The sequence below is a fragment of the Tachyglossus aculeatus genome, chromosome 6 (genome assembly GCF_015852505.1).
Source record: "Tachyglossus aculeatus isolate mTacAcu1 chromosome 6, mTacAcu1.pri, whole genome shotgun sequence".
In the NCBI taxonomy this organism is placed as follows: Eukaryota; Metazoa; Chordata; class Mammalia; order Monotremata; family Tachyglossidae; genus Tachyglossus; species Tachyglossus aculeatus.
The window spans coordinates 58,037,113-58,063,887 of record NC_052071.1 but is presented as its reverse complement, the minus strand read 5'-3'; the positions used below and the strand labels follow the sequence as shown (position 1 = coordinate 58,063,887).

General features: G+C 44.6%; 1 protein-coding gene across 5 annotated transcripts in view; it reads left to right on the top strand.

The window, feature by feature from the left end:
* DACH2 (dachshund family transcription factor 2) overlaps window positions 1–26,775 on the top strand; it is a 471,250-nt gene that overhangs the window by 430,652 nt on the left and 13,823 nt on the right. For all 5 annotated transcript variants that reach the window (XM_038747659.1, XM_038747658.1, XM_038747657.1 and 2 more), the window contains 4 exons: window positions 17,643–17,788; window positions 19,066–19,213; window positions 22,412–22,555; window positions 25,612–25,677. In XM_038747659.1, coding sequence (XP_038603587.1) covers window positions 17,643–17,788; window positions 19,066–19,213; window positions 22,412–22,555; window positions 25,612–25,677 — 504 coding nt within the window. The remainder of the gene's footprint in view (window positions 1–17,642; window positions 17,789–19,065; window positions 19,214–22,411; window positions 22,556–25,611; window positions 25,678–26,775) is intronic.

Below are 26,775 nucleotides of genomic sequence, written 5' to 3'. Positions count from 1 at the left end.
CTGATTACCTTGAATCGACCGCAGCACTTAGAACAGTGCTTGGCACATAGTAAGGGCTTAACAAATACCATAATTATTATAGAAAAATTGAGGAGTCAGGGAAATCTCGGTTGCTAAAGACCTTGAGAGCAGTTTAAACTGTGTTCCCTTCAGCACTTAGAACAGTGCTTGGCATATAGTAAGCGCTTAACAAATACCATAATTATTATAGAAAAATTAAGGAGTCAGGGAAATCTTGGTTGCTAAAGACCTTAAGAGCAGTTTAAACTGTGTTCCCTTCAGCGCTTAGAACAGTGCTTGGCATATAGTAAGCGCTTAACAAATACCATAATTATTATAGAAAAATTAAGGAGTCAGGGAACTCTTGGTTACCAAAGACCTTGAGAGCAGTTGAAACTGAGTTCCCTTTCGGCTTTATTTTACTAAGTCCGAGTTCTCTCACTGTCTCTTTGTTGGCCGTCCCCACCCCGAGCGGAGAATTTCTGGGTGGGTCATTCTGAGTGGCTCTGAGCCCTCAGAGCAGGAGCTGGCTAGAGAAGCAGCGTGGCTCAGTGGAAAGAGCCCGGGTTTGGAGTCAGAGGTCATGGGTTCGAATCCCGCCTCCGCCACTTGTCAGCTGTGAGACTTTGGGCAAGTCACTTCACTTCTCTGAGCCTCAGTTCCCTCATCTAGAAAATGGGAATGAAGACTGTGAGCCCCCCGTGGGACAACCTGATCACCCTGTAAACTCCCCAGCGCTTAGAACAGTGCTTTGCACATAGCGCTTAATAAATGCCATCATTATTATTATTATACCTTGGACATTAAGATTGCTTTGCACACGTGTCTGTTTAAAGGCATATGAGAACCGCAGCCACCAATGAATGTGACTTTGGGCTGAGACCCTAGGGCATGAAGGCATTGTTGTCACTGGACTAATGAACCCCTTCCATGTTACCCTCCTCATCATTGTGGCCTAATAATAATGATGGCATTTGTTACGCGCTTACTATGTGCAAAGCACTGTTCTAAGCGCTGGATAGAACACAGGCCTGGAGTCAGAAGGTCCTGGGTTCTAGTCTGCCACATGTCCACTGGGTGACGTTGGGCAAATCGCTTCATTTCTCTTTGCCTCAGTTACCTCATCTGTAAAACGGGGATAAGACTGTGAGCCCCTTGTGGGACAGGGATCGGGTTCAACCTGATTAATTTGTATCTACCCCAGTGCTTAGAAGAGTGCTTGGCACATAGTAAGCACTTTACATGTACCACCATTATTATGAGAAGCAGCGTGGCTCAGTGGAAAGAGCCCGGGCTTTGGAGTCAGAGGTCATGGGTTCGAATCCCGGCTCCGCCACATGTCTGCTGTGTGACCTTGGGCAAGTCACTTAACTTCTCTGAGCCTCAGTTACCTCATCTGTAAAATGGGGATTAAGACCGTGAGCCCCATGTGGGACAACCTGATCACTTTGTATCCCCCCAAGCGCTTAGAACAGTGCTTTGCACATAGTAAGCGCTTAACAAATGCCAACATTATTATTATTATTATTATTATTACCGCAATGCTTAGAATGGTTTCTGGCATGTAGTAAGCGCTTATGGGGATTAAGACTGTGAGCCCCACATGGGACAACCTGATCACCTTTTAACCTCCCCAGCACTTAGAACAGTGCTTTGCACATAGTAAGTGCTTAATAAATTCCATCATCATTATTATCTTCTAGACTGCGAGCCCACTGTTGGGTAGGGACCGTCTCTATATGTTGCCAACTTGGACTTCCCAAGCGCTTAGTACAGTGCTGTGCATACAGTAAGCGGTCAATAAATATGATTGATTAACAAGTATCATAATTATTATTACCCCAGCACTTAGAAAAGTGCCTGGCACATAGTGAGCCCTTAACAAAGGCCACAATTATTATTACCATTAGACTCCAAAATCCACTCCTCAAATTTTCTTTGGTAAAATCGACTGGTCAGCCAATTGGAGTTTGGAGAACCATTACGGTCCTTAATTACTGGGGCCTTTTCTGCAGGCTTCGACCGAACGGGTCGAGCGCCGTCTTTCTTGAGTTACCAATCGACCAATCACTTATATTTAATCAATCAGTTGTATTTATTGAGCGCTTTCTGGATGCAGGGCACTGTTCTAACCACTTGGGAGAGGACAGTGGAACAGAGATGGTAGACTCATTCCCTGCCCACAATGAGCTTACAGTCTAGAGGGGGAGATTATTGTTCTTTACTTATTTTATTATTATTGTTTGTTATTATTACAAGATTTGTATTGATTGGGATAATAAGGCAACACCGTAAGCTTGTTGTGGGCAGGGAATGTATCTGTTTATGATTGCATTGCGCTCTCCCAAGCGCTTAGTCCAGTGCTCTGCACTCAGTAAGCACTCAATCAATGCAACTGAATTTTCTCTCACTAGGTATTTGGGAAATAATAATGATGAAAAATAATAATTATCAATAATGTAGTTATCAAGCACTGTTCTAAGTGCTGGGGCTGATACAAGTTATCAGGTTGGACCCAGTCCCTGTCTCATATTCTAAGTAGGAGGAAATTTTTATTGTTTACTCATTCTCGTGTACCCACATGAAAAAATGTGGGGGCGAGTAAAGAATTAAGCTTCCTTCCCCAGAAATGTGCTTTAGGCGACATAATTTCCCTGACAACGTTTCCGAGAAGATTTCTCCTATTCGGGTTAAAGGGCCAGTGCATTTTCCAATACTAAATGATCTTGATCCTGCATTTTCTTTACTCTCCCAAAACGGAGTTTGGTCAAAAGAAGACCGTCCCGGGCGAAAGCAGGAAATCCAAAGGAGAACCTGAGTGTGTGGACTGGAAAAAAAAAAAGCCACATTCCACCCCTTAAAATTACTTAAGCAGGTGCCGGGCGAAGCCATTGCTTTTATAAGGCTCTTCAGATGTTTACAGCAAAACATTTTTTCCCAGTGATTGAATTTTTCAAAGTACTAAAACACCATGGAGAAATATGCTTCCCACCAGTTTTATGGCTCCCCCGTTACATTCTCTCCAAACCTCGTATCCACTTGGATGCAGCTACTCTATTGCGAAAAGACATCTTGCCATTTTAACAGGTTTATACTCCTGTGACAGGAAACACAGGTAGCACCAATGGGCATGTCAGGGTCTTAAGAATAATCCCTCTTTAAGGGCACTATTTCATTAAAGGAGACTCGAGTAATTTGTACCTGACCGTTCTTCACTCTTATTTTATTAAGGCTATTTTACATCTGTGGAGATGATCAGAGCCGTTATTTTCCTCACTGTTTGGTTTTAATGGATGGCGTGGGATCTAATATTTATTAAGGCTAAGCAGGGGAGGCCATAATAGCAGAATTGCTACTGTTCTGTTCGGTTGTAAAATAAACCTTAATAAAACCGAAATAATTACCCCAGACTAGAAAAAAAATCAGTTTCTCGCTGCTCCAGATATTTGTCAGGGAGAAACTGTTTAGACTGGGTGTGAGACTACGGGTTAGGAGGTGGAATCCAGCAACCGAATCATCATCATCAATCGTATTTATTGAGCGCTTACTGTGTGCAGAGCACTGTACTAAGCTCTTGGGAAGTACAAATTGGCAACATATAGAGACAGTCCGTACCCAACAGTGGGCTCACAGTCTAAAAGGGGGAGACAAAACCAAACATACTAACAAAATAAAATAAATACAGCATACAACCGAATAATACAGCAGCATCGGCTAAGGGAAGGAGGGTGGGCCTGGGATTCAGAGGACCTGTGTTCTAATCCTGGTTCTGCCACTTGCTTGCTGTGTGACCTTGGGCAAGTCGATTGACTTTTCTGTGCCTAAAGTTTCTTCATCTTTAAAATGGGGATTACGTACCTGTTCTCCCTACTACGTAGGCTATGAGACAGGAAATGTGGCTAACCTCGTAACTTGCATCCACCCCACGGCCTGGGAGGAGTCAGAAGGACCTGGGTTCTAATCCCAGCTCTGCTACTTAATGATGACATTTATTAAGTGCTCACTGTGTGCCAAGCACTGTTTTAAGTGCTGGGGAGGTTACAAGGTGATCAGGTTGTCCCACAGTGGGGCTCACAGTCTTCATCCCCATTTTACAGATGAGGTAACTGAGGCACAGAGAAGTTAAGCAGAAGTTAGAGAAGCAGCGTGGCTCAGTGGAAACAGCCCGGGCTTTGGAGTCAGAGGTCGTGGGTTCAAATCCTGGCTCCGCCACTCGTCAGCTGGGTGACTTTGGGCAATTCACTTCACTTCTCTGGGCCTCAGTTCCCTCATCTGTAAAATGGGGATGAAGACTGTGAGCCCCATGTGGGACAACCTGATCACCTTGTCACCTCCCCAGCGCTTAGAACAGTGCTTGGCACATAGTAAGCGCTTAATAAATGCCATCATCATTAAGTGACTTGCCCAAAGTCACACAGTGGACAAGTGGCAGAGCTGGGATTTGAACCCATGACCTCTGACTCCAAAGCCTTTGCTCTTTCCACTGAGCCACGCGGCTTCTCACTTGCCTACTGTGTCACCTGGGGCATGTCACTTCACTTCTCTGAGCCTCAGTTACCTCATCTGTAAAATGGGGCTTGAGACTGAGAGCCCTTTTGTGGGACAGGAACTGCATCCAACCCGCTTATTTTGTACTTAACCCAGATCTTAGAATGGTGCCTGGCACATAGTAAGCGCTTAACAAATATCACAACTAATCAATCTTTAGTACTTATTGTGTGCTTACTAGGTACAAGTCACTGTACTAATGTTCCCAGTAGAAAAGGAGTTTCCTTCCTCGCCCCCTTGTCCCCCTCTCCATCCCCCCCATCTTACCTCCTTCCCTTCCCCACAGCACCTGTATATATGTATATATGTTTGTACATATTTATTACTCTATTTATTTATTTATTTATTTATTTATTTTACTTGTGCATATCTATTCTATTTATTTTATTTTGTTAGTATGTTTGGTTTTGTTCTCTGTCTCCCCCTTTTAGACTGTGAGCCCACTGTTGGGTAGGGACTGTCTCTATATGTTGCCAATTTGTCCTTCCCAAGCGCTTAGTACAGTGCTCTGCACATAGTAAGTGCTCAATAAATACAATTGATGATGATCATGATGATGATGATGATGAAGGAGTTTCCATTCTAAGGAGGTAGACAGGCATACAAATGTTTACTAATGTACATATAGAAAGGTCATAATGGTTTCTGATTACTAGAGCCATAATTGAGCTCTGGATATCTTCTCGAACTTTAGCTACAATCTGTGCCTCAGTTTCCTCATCTCTGAAATGGGGATTCAATGCCTGCCCAACTTCTCAGTAGTACAGTACTTATCAAACAGCCCAAATATTATAATTGTTCTAACTAGATGCTTGGGAAGTACAGAATAACAAAGTGACACATTCCTGGAGCACAAGGAGTTTATATTAATGTGGAATACAAATATAAAAATACAACTAGAGTGGTCACATAAATAAACTGAAGGGGCACATATCCATGAGTGTTGAGGAGGGTGGTAAACAGATTAGACTGTGAGCTCGTTGTGGGCAGGAATGTGTTCGTTTGTTGTTATACTGTACTCTCCCAAGCGCTTAGAACAGTGCTTTCCACACAATAAGTGCTCAGTAAATATGAATGAATAAATAAGAAAGTAATAATAATAATTTTGGTATTTAATTGCTTACTGTGTTCCAGGCACTGTACTAGGCACTGGGGTGGATACAAGCAAATTGAGTTGGACGCAGTCCCTGTCCCATGTGGGGCTCCCAGTCTCGACCCCCATTTTACAGATGAGGTAACTGAGGCACAGAGAAGTAAAAGTGACACACAGCAGACAAGTGGCAGAGCCACGATTAGAACTCATGACCTTCTAACTTCCAGGCACATCCACTACACCATGCTGCTAGAGATGATTGAAGGGATGATTGAAGGGATCAATCAATCAATCAATCGTATTTATTGAGTGCTTACTGCCTTGTTTTGGGTTGGACTTTAGGAAAGATTTGAGTGTGGGAAGAGCGGAGGTTTGGTTGATGTGGGGAAAGACGGAGTTTCAAGCTGAGAGAATAGGTTTAAGTGAGGGGATGGAGGCAGGAGAGGAGATTTTTTTTTTTTAATGGCATTTATTAAGTGCTTACTATGTGCCAAGCACTCTTCTAAGCGCTGATTGTGAGGTACAGCTAGAAGATAAGCATGGCAGAAGCCAAAAGTGTGCAATGGTAGTAAGAATTTTAAAAGATGAGCCAGACGATCGGAAATCCCATGCATTCACACTGCCCGTTTCATCGTATTAATTGTCACTGGATTTGTCTTTGAGGCAAGCGTTTGGTTTTCTCCTTTCAACTCAAGTTCCTCCGTGAAAGATGAGGGTGGTTCCGTCTGAGATGCCATAAAAATTCAAGCAGTCGGGTTATTACTGAAATTGAAGTATTTCTCAATGTCTCTTTCTCAACATCTCTTGTTCCATATGGATTCATAAATATTTGTAACTAAATAGCTGGGGAAGGAATTGCAACATTAATACGGAAAGGCGGGATCTGCCAGGAAATTTGAAGATCTATATTCCTCGTCTTCTTGGCAGCGCAAACACACACATGCAAACACACACACTCTCGCTCACTCATTCACTCACTCACACGCTCTTTCTGTCCCTGTCTCTCTCTGTCTCTTCTCCTTTCTCATCTTGAAGATTTATTCCATTAGGGCCTTTAAATTCTACAGGGGGTTCAATTGAAGGATGACCGTGAGGGAAGCCATTTACGTTTTGACGTTATCTCATCTCCTCTGGGACGGTGTGGTGAGAGTATTATTCTAGTTGTGCTCCCAATAGCCTCCTTCGTTGCCCTGGGAGGGCACACACTGGCTTTCCTGAGCAATTCGGGGCGAGCCCGTACAACCAAAAGCAAAACCAGTCAATGAACAAGTCCAAGGACTCATCATCAAGGAGAAGCAGTGTGGCCTAGTCAGTTGAGCAGGAGCCTGGATTCAGAATCCAGAAGGACCTGGATTCTAATTCCAGCTTCGCCGCTTGTCTGCTGTGTGGCCTTGGGCAAGTCACTTCACTTCTCTGGGCCTCGATTACCTCATCTGTAAAATGGGGATTAAGAGTGTGAGCCCCAGGTGGGACAGGGACTGTGTCCAAATTGATTTGCTTGTCTCTACACAGCTTTAAGCGCAGTACCTGACACATAGTAAGTGCTTAAGAAATACCATTCAGAAATGATATTCATTGTGTGCTTACTGAGTGCAGAGCAGTGTAAATCAATCAATCAATCATATTTATTGAGCGCTTACAGTGTGCAGAGATCTGTACTAAGCGCTTGGGAAGTACAAGTCGGCAACACATAGAGACAGTCCCAACCCAACAGCGGGTTCACAGTCTAGAAATAGCACCTGGGTGAATATATTTGGGCAGAGACTGTGTCCTGTTATACTCTTCCCAGTGATTAGCACAGTGCTCTGCATACAGTAAGCGCTTAATAAATTTGATTGATTGATTGATACAACAGAGTTAGTATTCACATTCCCTGCTCACAACAACTTGCACTCATTCCCTGTGTTGGGTGGCTTGTACACCTGACCCTTTAGTAAGGGGCCGGGAGACTGAGTCCACAACGAGCATATTCATTCAATCAATCGTATTTATTGGGCGCTTACTGTGTGCAAAGCACTGTACTCAGCGCTTGAATATTTCAAAAGGGTCCAGAAAACTGCTCTGGGATAGAAGACGAGTTTTGAGCTTGGCTCTCCCTTCTGAAGTTTGTAGGAAAAAGAGCTGGTTATCCAGATGGCCTAAACCCCCTATGCCACTGACATCAGCTAAAAATAGTGTGTGTGCACATTTGGCAGAGGGGGAGGATAGAGGGGTGAGTCGAGCTTTGTGGAGAGTTGTCTTGGCTTCAGTGAACCTTCAGGCATTGTCGCTGAAAAGACGATCTTTCCGCTGGCGCTTGCCTGTGACTGAACACGGAGTGGGGGGAGAGTGAAATCATCAAGGCCTGGACAATCGGGAACGTGGGTTTGTAAGCCAATCTGGTCGACAACCAGATTATTAGGGAAGAAATGTGTTGAAAAAAGGTGGAATTTTTAGAATCACTCCCTAGAAATAAATCGGGGACCCTATGCCATCTTGGTGGCCGTTTGTTGAAATGTCTCCAGTTCTCCTAAGTGCTTAGCACAATGCTCTGTGTGCAGCAATAATAATGATGGCATTTATTAAGCGCTTATTATGTGCAAAGCAATGTTCTAAGCGCTGGGGAGGTTACAGGGTGACCAGGTTGTCCCACAGCGGGCTCACGGTCTTCATCCCCATTTTACAGATGAGGCACAGAGAAGTTGAGTGACTTGCCTAAGGTCACACAGCTGACAATTGGTGGAGCCGGCATTTGAACCCATGACCTCTGACTCCAAAGACTGGGCTCTTTTCCACTGAGCCACGCTGTTTCTGAGCAGTAGATGCTCAGTGTGTTCGACGGATTGAAAATAATCAGACTTCTTTCTCACTCCCATCCTTTTGGATAAGGCTTGAAAGAATGCAACATGCTTCCACTTTATACCATCGAGACTGTGAAAACATCAAAGTACAGTGTAAATATGTGCTAGGTTATAAATAGGCACAATTTGCACAGTTATTAATGAGTGCATTGATGTAAATGTCAAAGCTGTATAATTATCCGCCCATTCCTCATTAGAGTGTGCAGAAGAAGACAGAATTGTTCATCGTTTGTTATACGGACTGTTCTTGCATAACTTGGGTTCTCTGTGATTTGGGATTCCATTTGTCAATCCTTCTCAGCCACCCATCGCCAACTTTCCTCGACCACCCTGAGTAACTTTTAAAGTCGAAGACACCTACGTATTGCTTGGGGCGAATTCGCTCGTCCAACAACAACAAAATCTTCCTTTCATAAGCCTAAGCAGTTTCAAATGCTGCCCTAGCGATTTGTTTTCTCCCAGACCGTATGCAGTGAAGAGAATTTAAGAGGTTTCATCCCCTACTTCTCTTCCTTGCAAAATAAATTGAATTTTCAGAGTGTGTAGATCAAAAGCCCCGGGGAACAGAGTCAGTGATGGGCAGTGCAGCTGCCTCTTTAATTCAATGCCTTTTTCTCCAGGGTTAACCGGCAAATTTGTAAATAACAACTCCGGAAGACACATTTTCTGTTCCAAAAGCCCCCGAGTTGGGGAGAGCCTGGTTTTGTGGGACCGCACCATCAGTTTCAGAATGAAGGATGAAGGGTGGGGTGATTTGGGGCTGAGGTGACGGACAACAGTGGTGACATTTGAGCAATTTCATCACCCGGATGGTGCCAGAACGGGAAGGATTGGTTCCTTCCTCCTTGGTGGAAATCTGTCCCCTTTGGCTCCAAGAAGGGCATGTGGTGCCCCAATCCTTAGTGAGCCCAAGGGATGGGGACCCCCAGAGAGAACCCATCTCAGGGTCGGAATCGGATCTAGCCATTCACAGAATCCCCTGTCACTCAAATTCAGGCCGGAGGCAGATTTACATGCCTTAACCCAGCACTTAGACCTTTCCATTTTGAGAAGCAGCGTGGCCTACTGGAAAGAGCCTGAACCTGGGTGTCAGCGGACCTGAGTTCTAGTCCTGCCTCCCCTACTTTCTTCCTATGTGAGCTTGGGAGAGTCACTTCTCTGTTCCTCAGTTTCCTCATTTGTAAAATGGGGATTACGAATGTAAGCTCCCTATGGAACCTGGACTGTGTCCAGCCTGATTAGCTTGTATCTACCCTGGTGCTTAGAATAGTGCCTGCTACATAGTAAGCACTGCATAATGGATAGAGCACAGACCCGGGCGTCAGAAGGTCATGGGTTCTAATCCTGGCTCCACCACTTACCTGCCTTGTGACCTTGGGTAAGTCACTTCACTTCTCCTCTTATCTCTCCGGTCGTTCTTTCTCAGTCTCTTTTGCAGGCTCCTCCTCCCCCTCCCATCCTCTTATGGTGGGGGTTCCCCAAGGTTCAGTGCTTGGTCCCCTTCTGTTCTCAATATACACTCACTCCCTTGGTGACCTCATTCGCTCCCACGGCTTCAACTATCATCTCTACGCCGATGACACCCAGATCTACATCTCTGCCCCTGCTCTCTCCCCCTCCCTCCAGGCTCGCATCTCCTCCTGCCTTCAGGACATCTCCATCTGGATGTCCGCCCGCCACCTAAAGCTCAACATGTCGAAGACTGAGCTCCTTGTCTTCCCTCCCAAACCTTGTCCTCTCCCTCACTTTCCCATCTCTGTTGACGGCACTACCATCCTTCCCGTCTCACAAGCCCGCAACCTTGGTGTCATCCTCGACTCTGCTCTCTCATTCACCCCTCACATCCAAGCCGTCACCAAAACCTGCCGGTCTCAGCTCTGCAACATTGCCAAGATCCGCCCTTTCCTCTCCATCCAAACCGCTACCCTGCTCATTCAAGCTCTCATCCTATCCCGTCTGGACTACTGCACTAGCCTTCTCTCTGATCTCCCATCCTCGTGTCTCTCTCCACTTCAATCCATACTTCATGCTGCTGCCCGGATTATCTTTGTCCAGAAACGCTCTGGACATATTACTCCCCTCCTCAAAAACCTCCAATGGCTACCGATCAATCTGCGCATCAGGCAGAAACTCCTCACCCTGGGCTTCAAGGTTCTCCATCACCTCGCCCCCTCCTACCTCACCTCCCTTCTCTCCTTCTACTGCCCAGCCCGCACCCTCCGCTCCTCCACCACTAATCTCCTCACTGTACCTCGCTCTCGCCTGTCCCGCCATCGACCCCCGGCCCACGTCATCCCCCGGGCCTGGAATGCCCTCCCTCTGCCCATCCGCCAAGCTAGCTCTCTTCCTCCCTTCAAGGCCCTGCTGAGAGCTCACCTCCTCCAGGAGGCCTTCCCAGACTGAGCCCCTTCTTTCCTCTCCCCTCGTCCCCCTCTCCATCCCCCCGTCTTACCTCCTTCCCTTCCCCACAGCACCTGTATATATGTATATATGGTTGTACATATTTATTACTCTATTTATTTATTTATTTATTTATTTTACTTGTACATTTCTATCCTACTTATTTTATTTTGTTGGTATGTTTGGTTCTGTTCTCTGTCTCCCCCTTTTAGACTGTGAGCCCACTGTTGGGTAGGGACTGTCTCTATGTGATGCCAATTTGTACTTCCCAAGCGCTTAGTACAGTGCTCTGCACATAGTAAGCGCTCAATAAATACGATTGATTGATTGATTGATTGATTCTCTGGGCCTCAGTTACCTCATCTGTAAAATGGGAACTGAGACTGTGAGCCTCACGTAGGACAGGGACTGTGTACAACCTGATTTGCTTATATCCACCCCAGCGCTCAGTATAGTGCGTGGCACATAATAAGCACTTAACAAATGCCATAATTAGTATTATCATTATTAACAGAGACCATAAAAAAGGATTCCTTTCTATCCAGGCAGATTTGTACTGCCAGAAGACCACTACCTAATTCCTTAACGGATCCTTTCCCGTTACATCTTCCGGACTTCCCAACTGCTGCCCTAATGGAGAGAGCACTCTAGGAATCACAAGCCTGAGCTCTGCCTGTTCTGCCCATCCTGCCTGGAGCAGGCTAACATGGACGAAGAATGTCCGGGCGCTTTGTCTTGGGCCGCACGCCTACCCTCCTGTTGGCTCGTTACACTCCGTGCCCGAGCAGAGTAGAGGGCGAGTTGAGTGTGCCGGTAACATTGCACAAATCACTTGCACTGAATAATGGTGATATTTGTTAGGACTTACTAAGTGACAAGTACTGTAATACTCTCTGGGGTAAAGACAAGATAACCAGTCCCTGTCCCTCATCTGCCTCAAAATCTAAGTAGGAGAGAGAATAGATAGGCATTTAATCTCCATTTCACAGGTGAGGAAATTGAGACAGAGAGAAAGAAGTTCAGTGACTTTCCCTGGATCACACAGCAATGTGTTGTGGAAGGATTCGCACCCAGGTCCTCTGACTCCCAGGCGTGTGTTCTTTCCACTAGGCCTTGTTACACCCAGTTCCTCTGTGTAGGGTCTTGGACTGGAAGTTTCAGTCCTGTGGCTCATCTGTGGTTGCCTTTGGAAGCTTCCTTCAATCAAGGGCGCCAGTTCCACCATGTTCAGTAGCGGGGACATCTCTGGTAGCGATGCCTTCGTCCCGGGACACTCCTGCTGGCAGTGCTATTTATTGAGTGCTTACTCCTTGCAGAGCACTGTACTAAGAGCTTGGGAGGTGAGATGAGATGAGGCGAATGAAGTGCACAGAAGTGAAGGCCCTACTGAGAGCTCACCTCCTCCAGGAGGCCTTCCCAGACTGAGCCCCTTCCTTCCTCTCCCCCTCGTCCCCCTCTCCATCCCCCCCATCTTACCTCCTTCCCTTCCCCACAGCACCTGTATATATGTATATATGTCTGTACATATTTATCACTCTATTTTACTTGTACATATCTATTCTATTTATTTTATTTTGTTAGTATGTTTGGTTTTGTTCTCTGTCTCCCCCTTTTAGACTGTGAGCCCACTGTTGAGTAGGGACTGTCTCTATATGTTGCCAACTTGTACTTCCCAAGCACTTAGTACAGTGCTCTGCACACAGTAAGCACTCAATAAATACGATTGATGGTGATTAGAATCCAAGTTCTTCTGACTCCAGGCCTATACTTTTTCCACTGGGCTACACAGTTTTGGGTGTCTGTCTAGCTGTGGCAAGGCACGGGGATTAGTGTCAACACAACCCGTCTTCCCTTGGCTTCCTAAAACGGGCAGCGGATCCACGTCTTTTGATTGGTGGCACCACTTATGTCTATTTATTGTTCAAGCGTTGTAACACTTAGGTTAGCAGCATGGCCTAGTGGATAGGGCACGGGCCTGGGAATCAGAAGGACCTGCGTTCTAATCCCTGCTCCACCTCCTATCTGACGTGTAACCTTGAGCAAGTCACTTCACTTCTCTGGGCCTCAGTTCCCCCATCTGTAAAATGGGGATTAAGAGTGTGAGCCCCATGTGGGACAGGGGATGCGTCCAACCTGATTTCCTTGTATCTATCCCAGCGCTTAGAGTGCTTGACATATACTAAGCGCTTAACAAATACCACCATTATCATTATGATTGTTCCAGACTGGGAAATGGGGGAGCCAGCGCCCATCTGTTCCCCATGGGGATGCCCCTCTCTCCTCTGACTGCATCCCTCGCTGCCTGCCTCCTTACTTGCCCAATCTTAATTGCTTTGCCAATTAGGTTCGCCCATACGTCTGGCTAATAAATTCCTGCCCTTACAAGACACTTATTCAGAACTTGGACCAAACGGGAAGCGCCATTCAGATGTGAAGACCCATTACAAGATTGAAATGGATTTCTAATGCATTTATCATTCATCTCTGCTGCGCGCGATTTCAATCAGAAAAAAAAAATGATGAATGGTTTGACAGTTTCCACCCGTGGACGCTAAAACATAATATGCTTCTCCCAGTTTTTCAGCTATTACGGACCTTAACATGCAATGTGACCTTGGTCTGAACAGCATGTTTGGTTAGCACAAAAACTTAATCATCAGAAGTCATAAGTAGAATCCTTCTTCTTTACTACCCTTTTTCTGGGACCGGGAAATTTATTGCTTGGGGGACAGGTAGGATATGAACAATGGACCAAATGGAGTCCAGGGTTATCTCATCTGTGTGAGAGCGGCTGCCGAAAATCGATGTGACCTTTGCTACACTGTCATCTTAGTTCCCACCCTAGGAGTCCTATCTGTCTTTGGGTAGAGGCTTAGAGCTGTGTACTGTCTCTCTTGGGCCAGATTATCAAAATGAATCATTGCCTGCATACCTCTTAGAGTTCTATTTATTTTCCTGGTGTTGACTAGGTGTGATGAAATATGATTCTTTTTGCATTTGATCCTCACTGCAGCAAGCAGCACCTAATTTAGCCGTGTCTCTCTCTTTAAAGAAGAGTAATACTATTTTGAAACTTCAATCTACTGTACAGCAACATTACAAACCATAGACCATGCGACCTGTCTTCGCAGTCAATAGTAATTTTCCTTTCAGCCAATTTAATAGCATTACTTTCATCTCCAAAGAGAAGAGATTTCTAGCTGTTTTAATGTAGTTGTAGTTTGGTGCTCTGCATACTGGATGTATCCCCGTCCCATTCAGACGGTTGACTTTCTTTATGGTCCTTGGTTCCAAAAGGCTTTGATAATACATTTCTGCAGACTCATTTGGAGCACAGATAATCCACCTAATTCTATAGAACTTGCCCCTTTTGTAGAAAAATATTTAAACAAGGAGAATAGAGCATTGTCTCTCAATCAGCAGGAAGTCCATGTTCTAGGTTTGTAACCTTTTTTTTAATTCTTTTTTTTTTTGCCTATTGACTGAAGACAGGTGGTGTGATCTATGGTTTGTAATGTCGCTGTACAGGGGATTGAAGTTTCAAAATAGTATTCATCACTTTAAAGAGATAGATAAATGGTCACAGCTAAATTAGGTGCTGCTTGCTGAAGTGAGGATCAAATGCAAAACTATATATACATATTATTTTTAAAAAGCTCTTTCCATCCACAGGAACACCCGAACATTAGAAGCATTAATATAGAGACCCCCAGGACTCTGAGTTGTCATTAATATCGGGAAAACCTCACAAGGAAAGTGCGTTTATTCTGCCCAAATGGATTTAAAATGACACACAGATACAGAGCACTAAAGATCGCTGACTTCATTGTCAGGCAGTGGACTTTGCCGACAGAATAGCTGGTAGCTGAGGGGGAAATTTGTTTCTCTAAAGAGATGATGTTTCAATATGACAATCCCGCAGTTTAATTGTCACCACATTTGTAGTGGATTTACTGGTTCCCCGTGGCGTAGTCAGTAACGAAAAGGAGGTCCCAGAGCCGAGAGGGAAGTCTACTAGAGGATCTCCAAATGACTCTCTCCCGCTCGCTGACAAATGAAAGGACACGGCTCGGTTGTGTGATCGTTTTTAGAAAATGCACGTGTCGCGAATTTACGGTGTATAGATTCGTTCCGCGCTTTACCATAAATCTGGCAGGCGATGAAAGGAGTGAGGGGCTGCTTGTGGGCATCAGGCAGAACTCTATGTGTGTGGGACGAGAACGCCGATCTCAAAGGTTCGGTCTCAAAGGTTCGGACTCAAGAGCTCTACCGACTCCGACCCTACGCACAAGAATCGATCTGCGTTCCTAGTCTAGAGGAGTTGGTAACTTCCAAGTAATCGGGATGACTCACATTAAGGGAAGTTTATTGGGAGAGGCGGCCACCAAATTAACTCAGCACAGTAAATTCCCGCAAAAGGCGGGCATCGTTTCCCAGACGAGGAATCCCACGGTGTAACGGGGTGACTGGGAAATCAATTGGGTGGAGGAGTCCGTTCACTAAATACGGGTTTGTGGGTATGTGGAAAGGTTCTTAATGAATGACTCATTCTGGTAAAACCTATATTCCACCGGAGGTTCTAGGAAGTTATATTTCAAGGCTTGTAGGAAAATCGGTTTCCCTTGGGCTTGTTATTTGGGCCAAGGTGTGTGTTTGGATGCTCTGCTGTTTTAGTCCATGACACCTGTGTACTGCATTCATTCAGTCGTATTTATTGAGCACTTACTGTGTACAGAGCACTATACTAAGCGCTTGGGAAGTAGAAGTCGGCAACGTATAGAAACTGTCCCTACCCAACAACGGGCTCACAGTCTAGAAGTGGGAGACAGACAACAAAACAAAACATGAAGACAGGTGTCAAAATTGTCAGAACAAATAGAATTATAGCTACATGTACATCATTAACAAAATAAATAGAATTTTGTTTTGTTGTCTGTCTCCCCCTTATAGACTGTGAGCCCTGTGTTGGGTAGGGACCGTCTCTATATGTTGTCGACTTGTACTTCCCAAGCGCTTAGTACAGTGCTCTGCACACAGTAAGCCCCCAATAAATACGTTGAATGAATGAATGAATAAATACGATTGAGTGAATGAATGAATGAATGAATACAGGTCAGGTCCTGAGGAAAGGAGGGCACTGTGGGGTTGGAGAGAAAGAAGCAGAATATTAAGACTCAAACTCTACAGCGGGTCTAGGCTTCACACCAAGAATGGAGATTTAGCGGTGAGAAGCAGTGACCAACTGGAAAGAGAACAGACTTGGAAGTCAGGGGACCTAGTTTCTAATCTCACTTTCCTGTTATGAGGTGGCTTTGGCTCTTTACTCAGTGCACACAGTTCTTCTTTTCCTTGTATTTGTTAAGTGCTCACTATGTGTCAAGCACTATTCTAAAGGCTTAAGTAGATACCAATTAATCAGGTCGCACCCAGTTCCTTCCAGACATGAGGCTCACGATCCATGTAGAAGGGAGAACAGGCATTGAATCTCTATCTGACATATGAGGAAACTGAGGCACAGACAAGTCAGGATTAGAACCCAGGTCTTTTGGCTCCCAGGCCCTGGATCTGTTCTCTAGACCACACTGCTTCTACCAGAACTTGGGTTTTATCTTCAAATTTTGACTAGCATGTGGTTAGGCAGTATGAGCCTGTTTGGTCTCAGAGTCAGGAGAAGCATCTGTGTGCACGAGGAGTAAGGACAGCACAACTTTTCCTTATTATGATCTTTTGAAGACTGCAGTGATAATAACAATAATTGAGGTGCTTGTTAATGAGGATGATGATTGTGGTATTTGCTAAGCACTTACCATGTGCTTACCATAGAGAAGCAGCGTGGCTTACTGGGAAGAGAACGGACTTGGACGTCAGAGGTCATGGGTTCTAATCCCGGCTCTGCCACTTGTCAGCTGTGTGACTGGGCAAGTCACTTTACTTCTCTGTGCCTCAGTTATCTCATCTGTAAAATGGGGATTAAGACTGTGAGCCCCATGTGGGACAACCTGATAAACCTCTACCCCCCCCCGCCCCGGGCTTAGAACAGTGCTTGGCACACAGTAAGCACTTAACAAACACTATTATTATTATTATTATTATTATTATTATGTGCCAGGCACTGTACTAAGTGCTGAGATAGATGCAAACCATCAGGTTGGACACAGTCCCTGTTCCACATAAGGCTCACGGTCTTAAACACCATTTTACAGCTGAGGGAACCGAGGCAGAGAGAAGTTAAGTGACTTGCCCAAGGTCACACAGCAGACAAGTGGTGGAGCTGGGATTAGAACCCAGGTCCTTCTGACTTCCAGGCCCAAGCTCTTAGTGCTTACTATATACCAAGCACTGTACTAAGCACAGGAGTAGATTCAAAATAACTTGTGAGCCCCACGGCGGCGCTAATTAAGTAGGATGGAAAATCTTTGCATTAGAGAACCGACGTGGCCTAGTGGAAAGAGCACAGAGGACTGGGTTCTTATTGTGGCACTGCCACTTGTCTGCTGTGTGATCTTGGGCAAGCCACTTCATTTCTGTGTGCCTCAATTCCCTCAACTGTAAAATGGGGACTAAGACTGTGAGTGAGACAGGAATGATGAGTCCAACCCAACTGGTTGTACCTACACTAGCACTTAGTAGAGTACCTGGCATATAGAAAGGGCTCAACAAATACCATTTTATTTTAGGAGAGAGAGCTAGGCCTGAAAATATTGACAGCTAGAGTTTATCAGAATAAATCAGTAACCGTCCACTGTTGCTTCCCTTGGCAGAAGAAGTGCAGATCGCCATCCCGATCATGAAGCCGACCTTAGAGAAAGTCCAGCTGGCGGGGCAGACCTTGCCCCCAGGATTCCCGGCTCCCTTTCTCTTTGCTGACGGCCTGTCGTCGGTAGAGACGCTTCTCACCAACATTCAGGTAACTCGCCCCTCGACCAAAGAAAGACATCAGTGCTCTGCTTGATTCAGCTAAGCACTTTGTATTGACCAAGCTTAAATGGACTTTCCTGCCCTTGCTTTTTGAGGTACTGGGGGGAGGGAAGAAGGGCAGAGTCAAGAGATGGAATGTGATTTACTGCTAGAATTGGAGAACAGTCACGATGGCTTGCAAATTTCATCCTTTTTAATTATTCAGAAAAAACTGTCTATACAAGTGTCTCTCCCTTTATTTTTGCAGTAGTACACAATGTTTGTATTTTATATATATATCTATGAGTGTGTGTGTGTGTGTGTGTGTGTTTATACCTTCCTACATGGATTGAGTGATAGTGCTTGGCTCTCCGAAGGGAGTCTCCCTTCAGCCGGTCCTCAGCTTTGGGATGGGAAGAGCAGCTCCCGTGGATGCCATTTTGGAGTGGAGCTACAGGAGATGAAGGTGGTTAGCTGCCATCGCCCGTTTGACATCCCAAACTCCTGGGAAAGTTGGTGATTTAATTAAGTAAACTGAAGGTTCAAATCCCAACTCCGCCACTTGTCTGCAGTGTGACCTTGGATGAGTAACTTCACTTCTCTGTGCCTCAGTTCCCTTATCAGTAAAATGGGGATTGAGGCTGTGAGCCCCATGTGAGACAGGGACAGTGTCTAACCTGATTTGCTTGTATCCACCCCACTGCTTAGAACAGTAAGCACATAGTAAGCGCTTAACAAATACCTTAATTATCATTATTATTATCTGCCCTGACCAAATCTGACCTGATTTAGTGGGTTCCCCAGGTCTCTCTCTGTCCTAAGAGAGAAAGTGAAGACAGTGTTTCACTAGTCACAGGCCCAGTTGGCTGACTCCACTATCATAGGGAGAAAACCAACCAAATCCCCAGGACATAATAATTCATAATTGTGGTGCTTGTTAAGTGTTTTCTATGCGCCAAATACGGTTCTAAGCACTGGGGTAGATTCAAGTCAATCAGGTCAGGTGCTGTCCCTTTTCCACATGGGGCAAACAGCGTATGTAGGAGGGAGTGGGATTTAATCTCCATTTTACAGATGGGATAACTGAGGCACCGAGAAGTGACTTGCCTAAGGTTACACAGCAGACAGGGAGCAGAGCCAGGTTTAGAATCCAGGTCCTCTGACTCCTTTGCCCGTGCTCTTTTAAATAGGCCACACCGCTTCTCAATTGTAAAGCGAGACTAAGGATTCTGAATAGGGGAAAACCTTCCCTGGACTTGGGTGACACAGTAATACTTTCTCCCCTAGGGCCTGCTGAAAGTGGCCGTGGATAATGCCAGGGTCCAGGAAAAACAGATCCAGCAGGAAAAGAAGGAATTGAAAATGGAGCTGTGTAGAGAGAGGGAGCTGAGGGAGAGCCTGGAAAGGCAGCTTACTGCTGAGCTACAGAGCAGAGGTAAGTCTGGGGCTGGGGGTGCGGTTTCCAGAAATCATATTAAACTAAAACTCTCCCTTAGCATGAGCTCAACAATGTGGTGGTTTGACGGGCTTCATAGGGCAGAGCACTGTCTGGAGTGCTTTGAAGAATATGACGGAATTAATAAGCACGATCCCTTTGTCCTCAAGGACTTTACAGTATAATGGCCCAGCCCCATATATCTGTAATTTATTTATTTATTTTCATTAATGTCTGCCCCATTCTCTAGACTGTAAGCAGGGGATGTGTCTGATTAGTCTTATATTGTAATCTCCCAAGTGCTTAGTACAGTGCTTTACACACGGTAAGTACTCAGTGAATATGATTGAATGAATGGCCCAAATGTAAGACCGAAAGGGGTAGCTCTGAATCAATCCATTAAATTTATTGGGCATTTACTGTGCTATTAATACAATGATAAGCACTGTATTAAGTGCTTGGGAGAGTAGAATGTGACAATATAATACGTACATTCCCTGCCCTTAATAAGCTTAACATCTAGAGGGAGTTTACAGATCTTCCTCTATGATTAAAGTTGGCAAATTAGTGGTTTCACCCTGGGGATTAAGGGAGTCAAGTGTGAACATTTAGGGGTCATCTTCTCCTTTCATGTCCTGATGATTCAGCATGGTCCAAGCAAGTCAGAACTGGGATGTGATGTTCCAGTAAGCCATCTTATCTCATCTAATTCTTAGTGGCCACAGAGTATTAAGTGTTTACTGTGTGCAGAGCACTGCACTAAGCACTTAGGAGAGTACAATATAATACAGTTGGTAGACATGTTCCCTACCCACAAAGAGTTTACAGTGGTATGTTGCCGACTTTTACTTCCCAAATGCTTAGTACAGTGCTCTGCACACAGTAAGCGCTCAATAAATATGATTGAATGAATGAATAGTCCTTTCCCAAGTGCTTAGCACAATGCACTGCAGCCAGTAGGGACTGATAAATAACACTGCAATGAGCAGGTGGCTACAATGAGGGAACTATTTAGTGCATTCGTGATTTCTACTATGCCATGCTGGTAATCCTTGTTTGAAATGCAATTTCCTGTTGGCTGCACAGGCAAGTTGTAGGGTTTTTTTCCTCTAATGTGTGTCTTTGGAAGGATTTCTGGGGGTCAAATAGGCTCCCCAATTTAGGTTCTTGTTGACTGGCATTTCTTCTTTGCTCAGTTCTCTCTGACAGCCATGACATTGGTGAAGAGGTGACTGCTTAAATCCCAAATCATCCACTGTCCAGGGGAAAGTACCGTTTCCCTTCAGTATGGTTTCTTAAATTCCACTCTGGACTCTCCTCAAGTGGAACGGGAATTCTTAGAAACCCTGGCCCAGAATGACTGGATTTTTGGAGTACCCGCAGGCTTTAAAGAACCTGCCTTTGGCCCTGTTGGTATAGGTCTCTAGACTTTATTACAATAATGCTCTCTTTTCTAGCTTGGAGGCCACTTGGTGATTACAGTCTAAAGTGTTATTGAGAAGTACTACTGCTTAGTTTGTACATCCAATCTCAGCACAGCCTTCTAGATGTTGCCCATTTAGTGGTGAGCTAAAAAACAGTGATTTATTTTTTCCCCCAGAAACCTATTGGTAGCTATATGTGTGTGTATTTTGTATATATTATATATATGTATGGTATACATATTCATTCAATGCTAATTATTGAGAGCTTTCTGTATGCTTAGTGTGATATGGCAGGCTTTTCTAATTAACTACTATCCAGAAAATTCCTTGACCTCCCTACCCCCACCAAAATATAATCATAACCAGAAACAAAAGATCTCATTCCAACATGGATTTGTTCAGTGCTTTATTGCTGGGATGTAGGGTAATTATCCTCATAAAAAACTGTGATCAGTGTATTTGTTTCCTGGACTTTTCTTTTTTCCTTCATCGCCTCTCCCGAATGCACCAAAGTAATCCACTACTAGACTCTGAACAGGTATGAAGACAATATAGTTGTTATAATTGAGACGCACCATGCTTAGTGGAAAGAACATGATCTTAGGAGTCAGAGGACCTGGGTTCTAATCCTGACTCTGGCTTTTGTCTGCTGTGTGATCTTGGGCACGTGACAATTTCTCTGTGCTTCCATGACCTCATCTGTAAAATGAAAATTAAGGCTGGGAGCCCCATTTAGGACATGGACTATGTTCAACCTGAGTAGCTTGTATCTACCCCAGTGCTTAGAATAATGCCTGACACATAGGAAGCGCTTAACAAATATCATTAATATATATTTAAATAATAATGGTGGTGTTTATTAAGTTCCTACTATGTGCAAAGCACTGTTCTAAGCACTGGGGAGGTTAAAAGGAGATCAGGTTGTCCCACGGGGGGCTCACAGTCTTAATCCCCATTTTACAGATGAAGTAACTGAGACACAGAGAAGTTAAGTGACTTGCCCAAAGTCACACAACTGAAAATTGGCAGAGCTGGGATTTGAACCCTTGACCTCTGAGTCCAAAGCCTGTGCTCTTTCCACTGAGCCACGCTGCTTCTCTCTATATATTTATATATACATACATTCACAATCAGTCCATTGTAGTCAATCATATTTACCGAGCGCTTCCTGTGCAAAGCACTGTACTAAGCACTTGGGAAAGTGCCATATAAGGAAAAGACAGACTCATTCCCTGCCCACAATGAATTTACAGTATAAATACATGATCTCTCCTAATCTTCCAGTTAGTGAGCCTTATGAGTGAGCCAACATTTTCTAACCATGCTGGATTCCAATATTTACTAACAAATAATCCTCAAACCATTCGAAGCTTGGAGGAGTTAGCCAGGTCCATGGTAGGAAGAAGTTAAGAAGGTATTCCTAAGGTAGCGATTTGGATGGGTTGATCCTATCAAACTCAAATGGCTCATGCTGTGAGGAGAAGACTCGGACCTAGAATGGTAAGTAACAGATGGTAATTAATTACATATTTACAAATTCAGCAGCTTAGAATAAAGGACTTAAACAGTTGTTGGGGAGGGCATGGGGGTGTAAGGGCATTGTTGTTGGGGTGCTAGTACTTGGTTTGAGAAGGCCACAGCTTTTGGAGTCCCTGGTTGTCTTCAAGATTACCTAAGAGGCCATTGCATGATGCTCTTTGCTTTACACCTGTACAGCTAATCTATCTTAATCACAGAGTCCTTGCAAACCATTCACACATTCTCTCCATTCCAGCAACAATTCAAAAGCGCTTGAAGAAAGAGAAAAAAGCCAAAAGAAAATTGCAGGAAGCCCTGGAGTTTGAATCTAAGAGAAGAGAGCAAGTGGAGCAGGCCCTTAAGCAGGCTACCTCCGGAGAAGGGCTCAGGATGCTAAATGGTAATGTTTCCACCGGACTTTGGAGTGACGTGGGTATCAGCTTCGATTATCCAGAAAGCACACAACAGCACTCAGAATGCCACCTTCAAAAATGGGAGTCCTGTCCAGAAATAATTTAGAATCAATTTGAGGCTGAGTGTTTTAGGTCACAAACTAAACCAGTGAAAAAGAAGCTGGGTTCTAGAGAAATACTAATAGCCCCTGAGAGGGGCAGGAAATGCTGATGATTAAGGCAGTAGAAAGCAACAGTGCTAATTACCTTGTGGTCCCTAAATTTCCACTGTAGCAGGTCTGTTCCTTTCCTCATTGAGCAATCCTGTTTGTGGCTGCAGTGTTCAGACCTGAGAGATTGAGTCTGTGACACTAGATCCAACAAAGGTGGAGGGCTTCTTTGAAAGAGATTTTTCAGGCTAGACCCTCTCAACTGACCCCATAATAATGTTCTTAAGCACTGGGGCAGATACATAATTTTAGATTGGATGCAATCCCTGTCCCATAGACGGCTAAACAGTCTAAGTAGAAGAGAAAACAGGTGTTTTTCCCCTATTTTACAGAGGATCAAAGAAGTAGCTACTTAAGGTCACTTAGCAAGCAAGTGGTGGAATGAGGATTGGTACCTGGATTCTGGTTACAAACATTCCTTCCTACAATCCAAAGTCAGATTCTTCCTAGTCGATTGGAGTTTTAATAGTAATAACAGTTAAAGTAATAATAATCAATCGTATTTATTGAGCACTTACTGTGTGCAGAGCACTGTACTAAGCGCTTGGGAAGTACAAGTTGGCAACATATAGAGACGGTCTCTACCCAACAGTGGGCTCACAGTCTAGAAGGGGGAGACAGACAACAAAACAAAATATATTAACAGAATAAAATCAATAGAATAAATATGTACAAGTAAATAAATAAATAGAGTAACAAATAAATAGAGTAATAAATAAATAAATAGGGTAAATAGAGTAATAAATGGAGTCCTTACCCCAGTAAGGACTGGGGTAAATATAAGGTAAACTGATCGGAGACAGTCTCAAGGGCTGACAGACCTAAACTTACAGCCAGGGAGGAAATTTAAACATCGGTTGCTTTCAACTCATTATTACAGTATTCAATTTCGAAATAATAATAAAAAAAACAACAATAATAATAATAATAGTGGTGTTTGTTAAGTGCTTATTTTGTGCCTAGCACTGTATTAAGCACTGGCATAGATACGAGGTAATCAGGTCCCAGTCAGGGATAACAGTCTAAGGGGGAGGGAGACCGGGGATTTAATTCCCATATTTCAGATGAGGAAATTGAGGCGTAGGAAGATGAAGGATTTACCCTATGTCTCACAGCAGGCACATGGTAGAGGCAGGATTACTCCACTCCAGGCCTGTGCTCCTTCCATTATGCTAGTCTTGAGGCTTGAAAAAATAGTACTCCCCTCTGAAAATGAAAGGGCCCGGGAGTCAGAAGACCTGGGTTCTAATCCCACCTTTGCCACTTGCCTGCTGAATGATCCTGGGAAGTTCACTTAACTTCTCTGTACCTCAATTCTCTCGTCTGTAAAATGGGGATTAAGACTGTGGGCCCCACTGAGGACACGGACTGTATCCAATCTGATTACTTGGTATCTACCCCAGTGCTTAGAACAGTGCCTGGCACATAGTAAGTGCTTAGGAAATACCATTAAAAGAAAACAAAAAGACCCCTGTGGTGGTACCTTCATAAAACCAACCCTCTCCCAGATTTTTCTGAAAGGGAAAACATCACAAACTCGTATTATTCATCAGTCTAAGCGGCCTGGCTCCCCACTTCCAAATCCTCAACTCATTGTTATCGTGCAGCCCAGGAAACTCACCACATCCTTAAGGGCCGGGATTCTCTACCCACCCATCCCTCACACCCACTGGGGTGCAGGTGTGGCTTTGGTAACAGTAGCAGCAGATTACACCCGAAGTAGGAACCAGCCAGTCTGGATGCCCGACAGACCTTTGAAAGAAGGGAAAGAGGAAAAAGTAAGTTTCAAACGGCATCCACCTCCCCGCTTGCCTTCCGGGATATTCAGCCCATCATTCTGAAGAGGGGTGACTTTGTTAGGTATTTGCAGTTCACCTTCCAAGGGGCTTCTCTGTTCCAGTGTGCTTGATTATAAAAGGGAAGCAGATGTCTCTGCAGCATTGTGGGGAGCATGGATTCAAATCACATCCTTCTCACGTTAATGCCGGATGGCGTCGGGTAGGGTAACGGCATCTGTTATCGCAACACCCAAGGGCGATCGGGCCCTGACGTACCCACAAAACAAGTGTCTGCAGAGGCCCTAAGCTCCGGTTGCTCCATAGATATTGCAGAATTAGAAGCTTCCCTTTGAGAATCTGGAAGGAAATGCTAAGCTTTTTTTATTTAATGACAACAAACTTTTCTAAATTTAAAGGAAGGCAAATACTCTCCCTTCAAGAAGCCCTGCCGTCTAAAACGAGAGGAGATGGAACCATTTCAATATCCATTTGGAAAATCCCCAAGCAGGGGAAACTGAATGGGGAGTTGGGAATAATAGAACTCCCTAAGTTCTTCTTCCTCTCTTTAGAGGAGGGGGTGTTATCCTGCCCAAACATCGCGGCAGGGTCTAAGTTGGTGGAGAGACCCATCCCCAGATACCAAGCTGTCTCTAGCAGCAGTCTTGGTCCATATGCTTCGGAGGGGATCACTTGGGTTGGGATTGCGATTTGGGTCTGTGGTTTGCAGTCAAGATGGCACAATACTCTCAACTTTGTTCATGTGCTAACATCTCATGACTGGTGATCACCAGTTGGGGCAAGGAGGGGAAAAAATAATTCTCTGTAAAACTGAAAGCGCTGCCCAGGAAAACTCATTCTCTGCAAAACTGCAAGCACTGACCAGAGAATTCATGCCACTCCATGCTAGAAGTTATTGGGGAACCTTACCTCCAGCACTGCCAAACCTGAAGGATTCTGGGAACAGCCAATGTAACAAAGACTGGTCTGTTTTCCGAGAAGCGAAGCAGGAAGGACAAAAGAGGAGTCCGTTAATCTCGAGTGTCTCTCATCTTTCAGATGCTGGAATCCCAGAGATGGAAATAGAACACAATGGGACTCAACACAACAGCGCAACCACGCAAGGTACCGCTTCACACTCTCTGCCGCTTCATCTGTGGCCCGTGGGGGATGGGGAACAATTACAAGGCATCTATTTATACCGGGACAGGGTGAAGTCTGACTCTTCTAGCTGGGTGATGGAGGGAAGCTACCTGAAGAATGTTCCCTGAATTTGCTTTGTCTTTTAACTTAGTAGTAAACCTGTGTAGGAATGTGAGCAAATGGGTCCGGTGGTCAAAAGTGTTCATTTTGGACCGGTCGTAAATGCCTGATTAAAGGCGAGATGGGCATTTGAGAAGGGAATGTTGTGCCTGAGTGGGTGAGCTTTTTTTTTTGTAACCTTGACACAGTCTGTGAAGGGCCAAAATTCATCAGGACAGATACCATAAGAATTTTCAGCTCTGCACATTTTAAATGGTATTATAAACGATTTTGGGTGAACCCTTAAAAGCTGATTTCACCTGTCTAGAAGCTGCCTTAATGAGGAAAATAACCTCAGTCCAACTTGATGCCCAGGAGGTTTTCTATAAATATTTAAGACTCCTAGGGGCAAAGGGCACTTTAAAAGGAAAACATCAATAAGAGCTTTCTAGAAATTAAAAAAAAATCAGATAAAATCAATTGGAAATTTCCGCCAAACAATTTTGTCCTACTGAAACTTTTTTCAGGCCCATGGCCCTCAACTCTAGGTGGAGAGCGAGCTAGTCTGATGACAAAGTAAGCCACGTTTCAAAGTTGATCCGAGACCCAAAACTTACATTTTTTGAAAAAGAAAATCCAGTGTGGAGAGAATCAGGAGGAGCCCATCAGGATGGTGCTTTTAAAGAAAACAAACTTTAAATATAAATCAGAGTGAGGGCTGGAAGATAGGATTCAGGGAACTTCCCCCCACCCCCCAACAAACACACACCCCAACGTCCCCTCCTCTTCCTGCCTTTGATTCTGGCTGCAGGCAGGTGATTGTAGCCCGCATTAAATTGCAATCATCCTGGGTGTTCACTGCTCTTCCCTGTTTAACCCGAGCTTGTACTGAAGCTGGAATTTGCGGATTAAACTAGGGAGAGAGGTAGGAGGAGAAAAAGTAAGAAGAGCTCTATAAACTGAGCAAAGAACCCTCCTCTT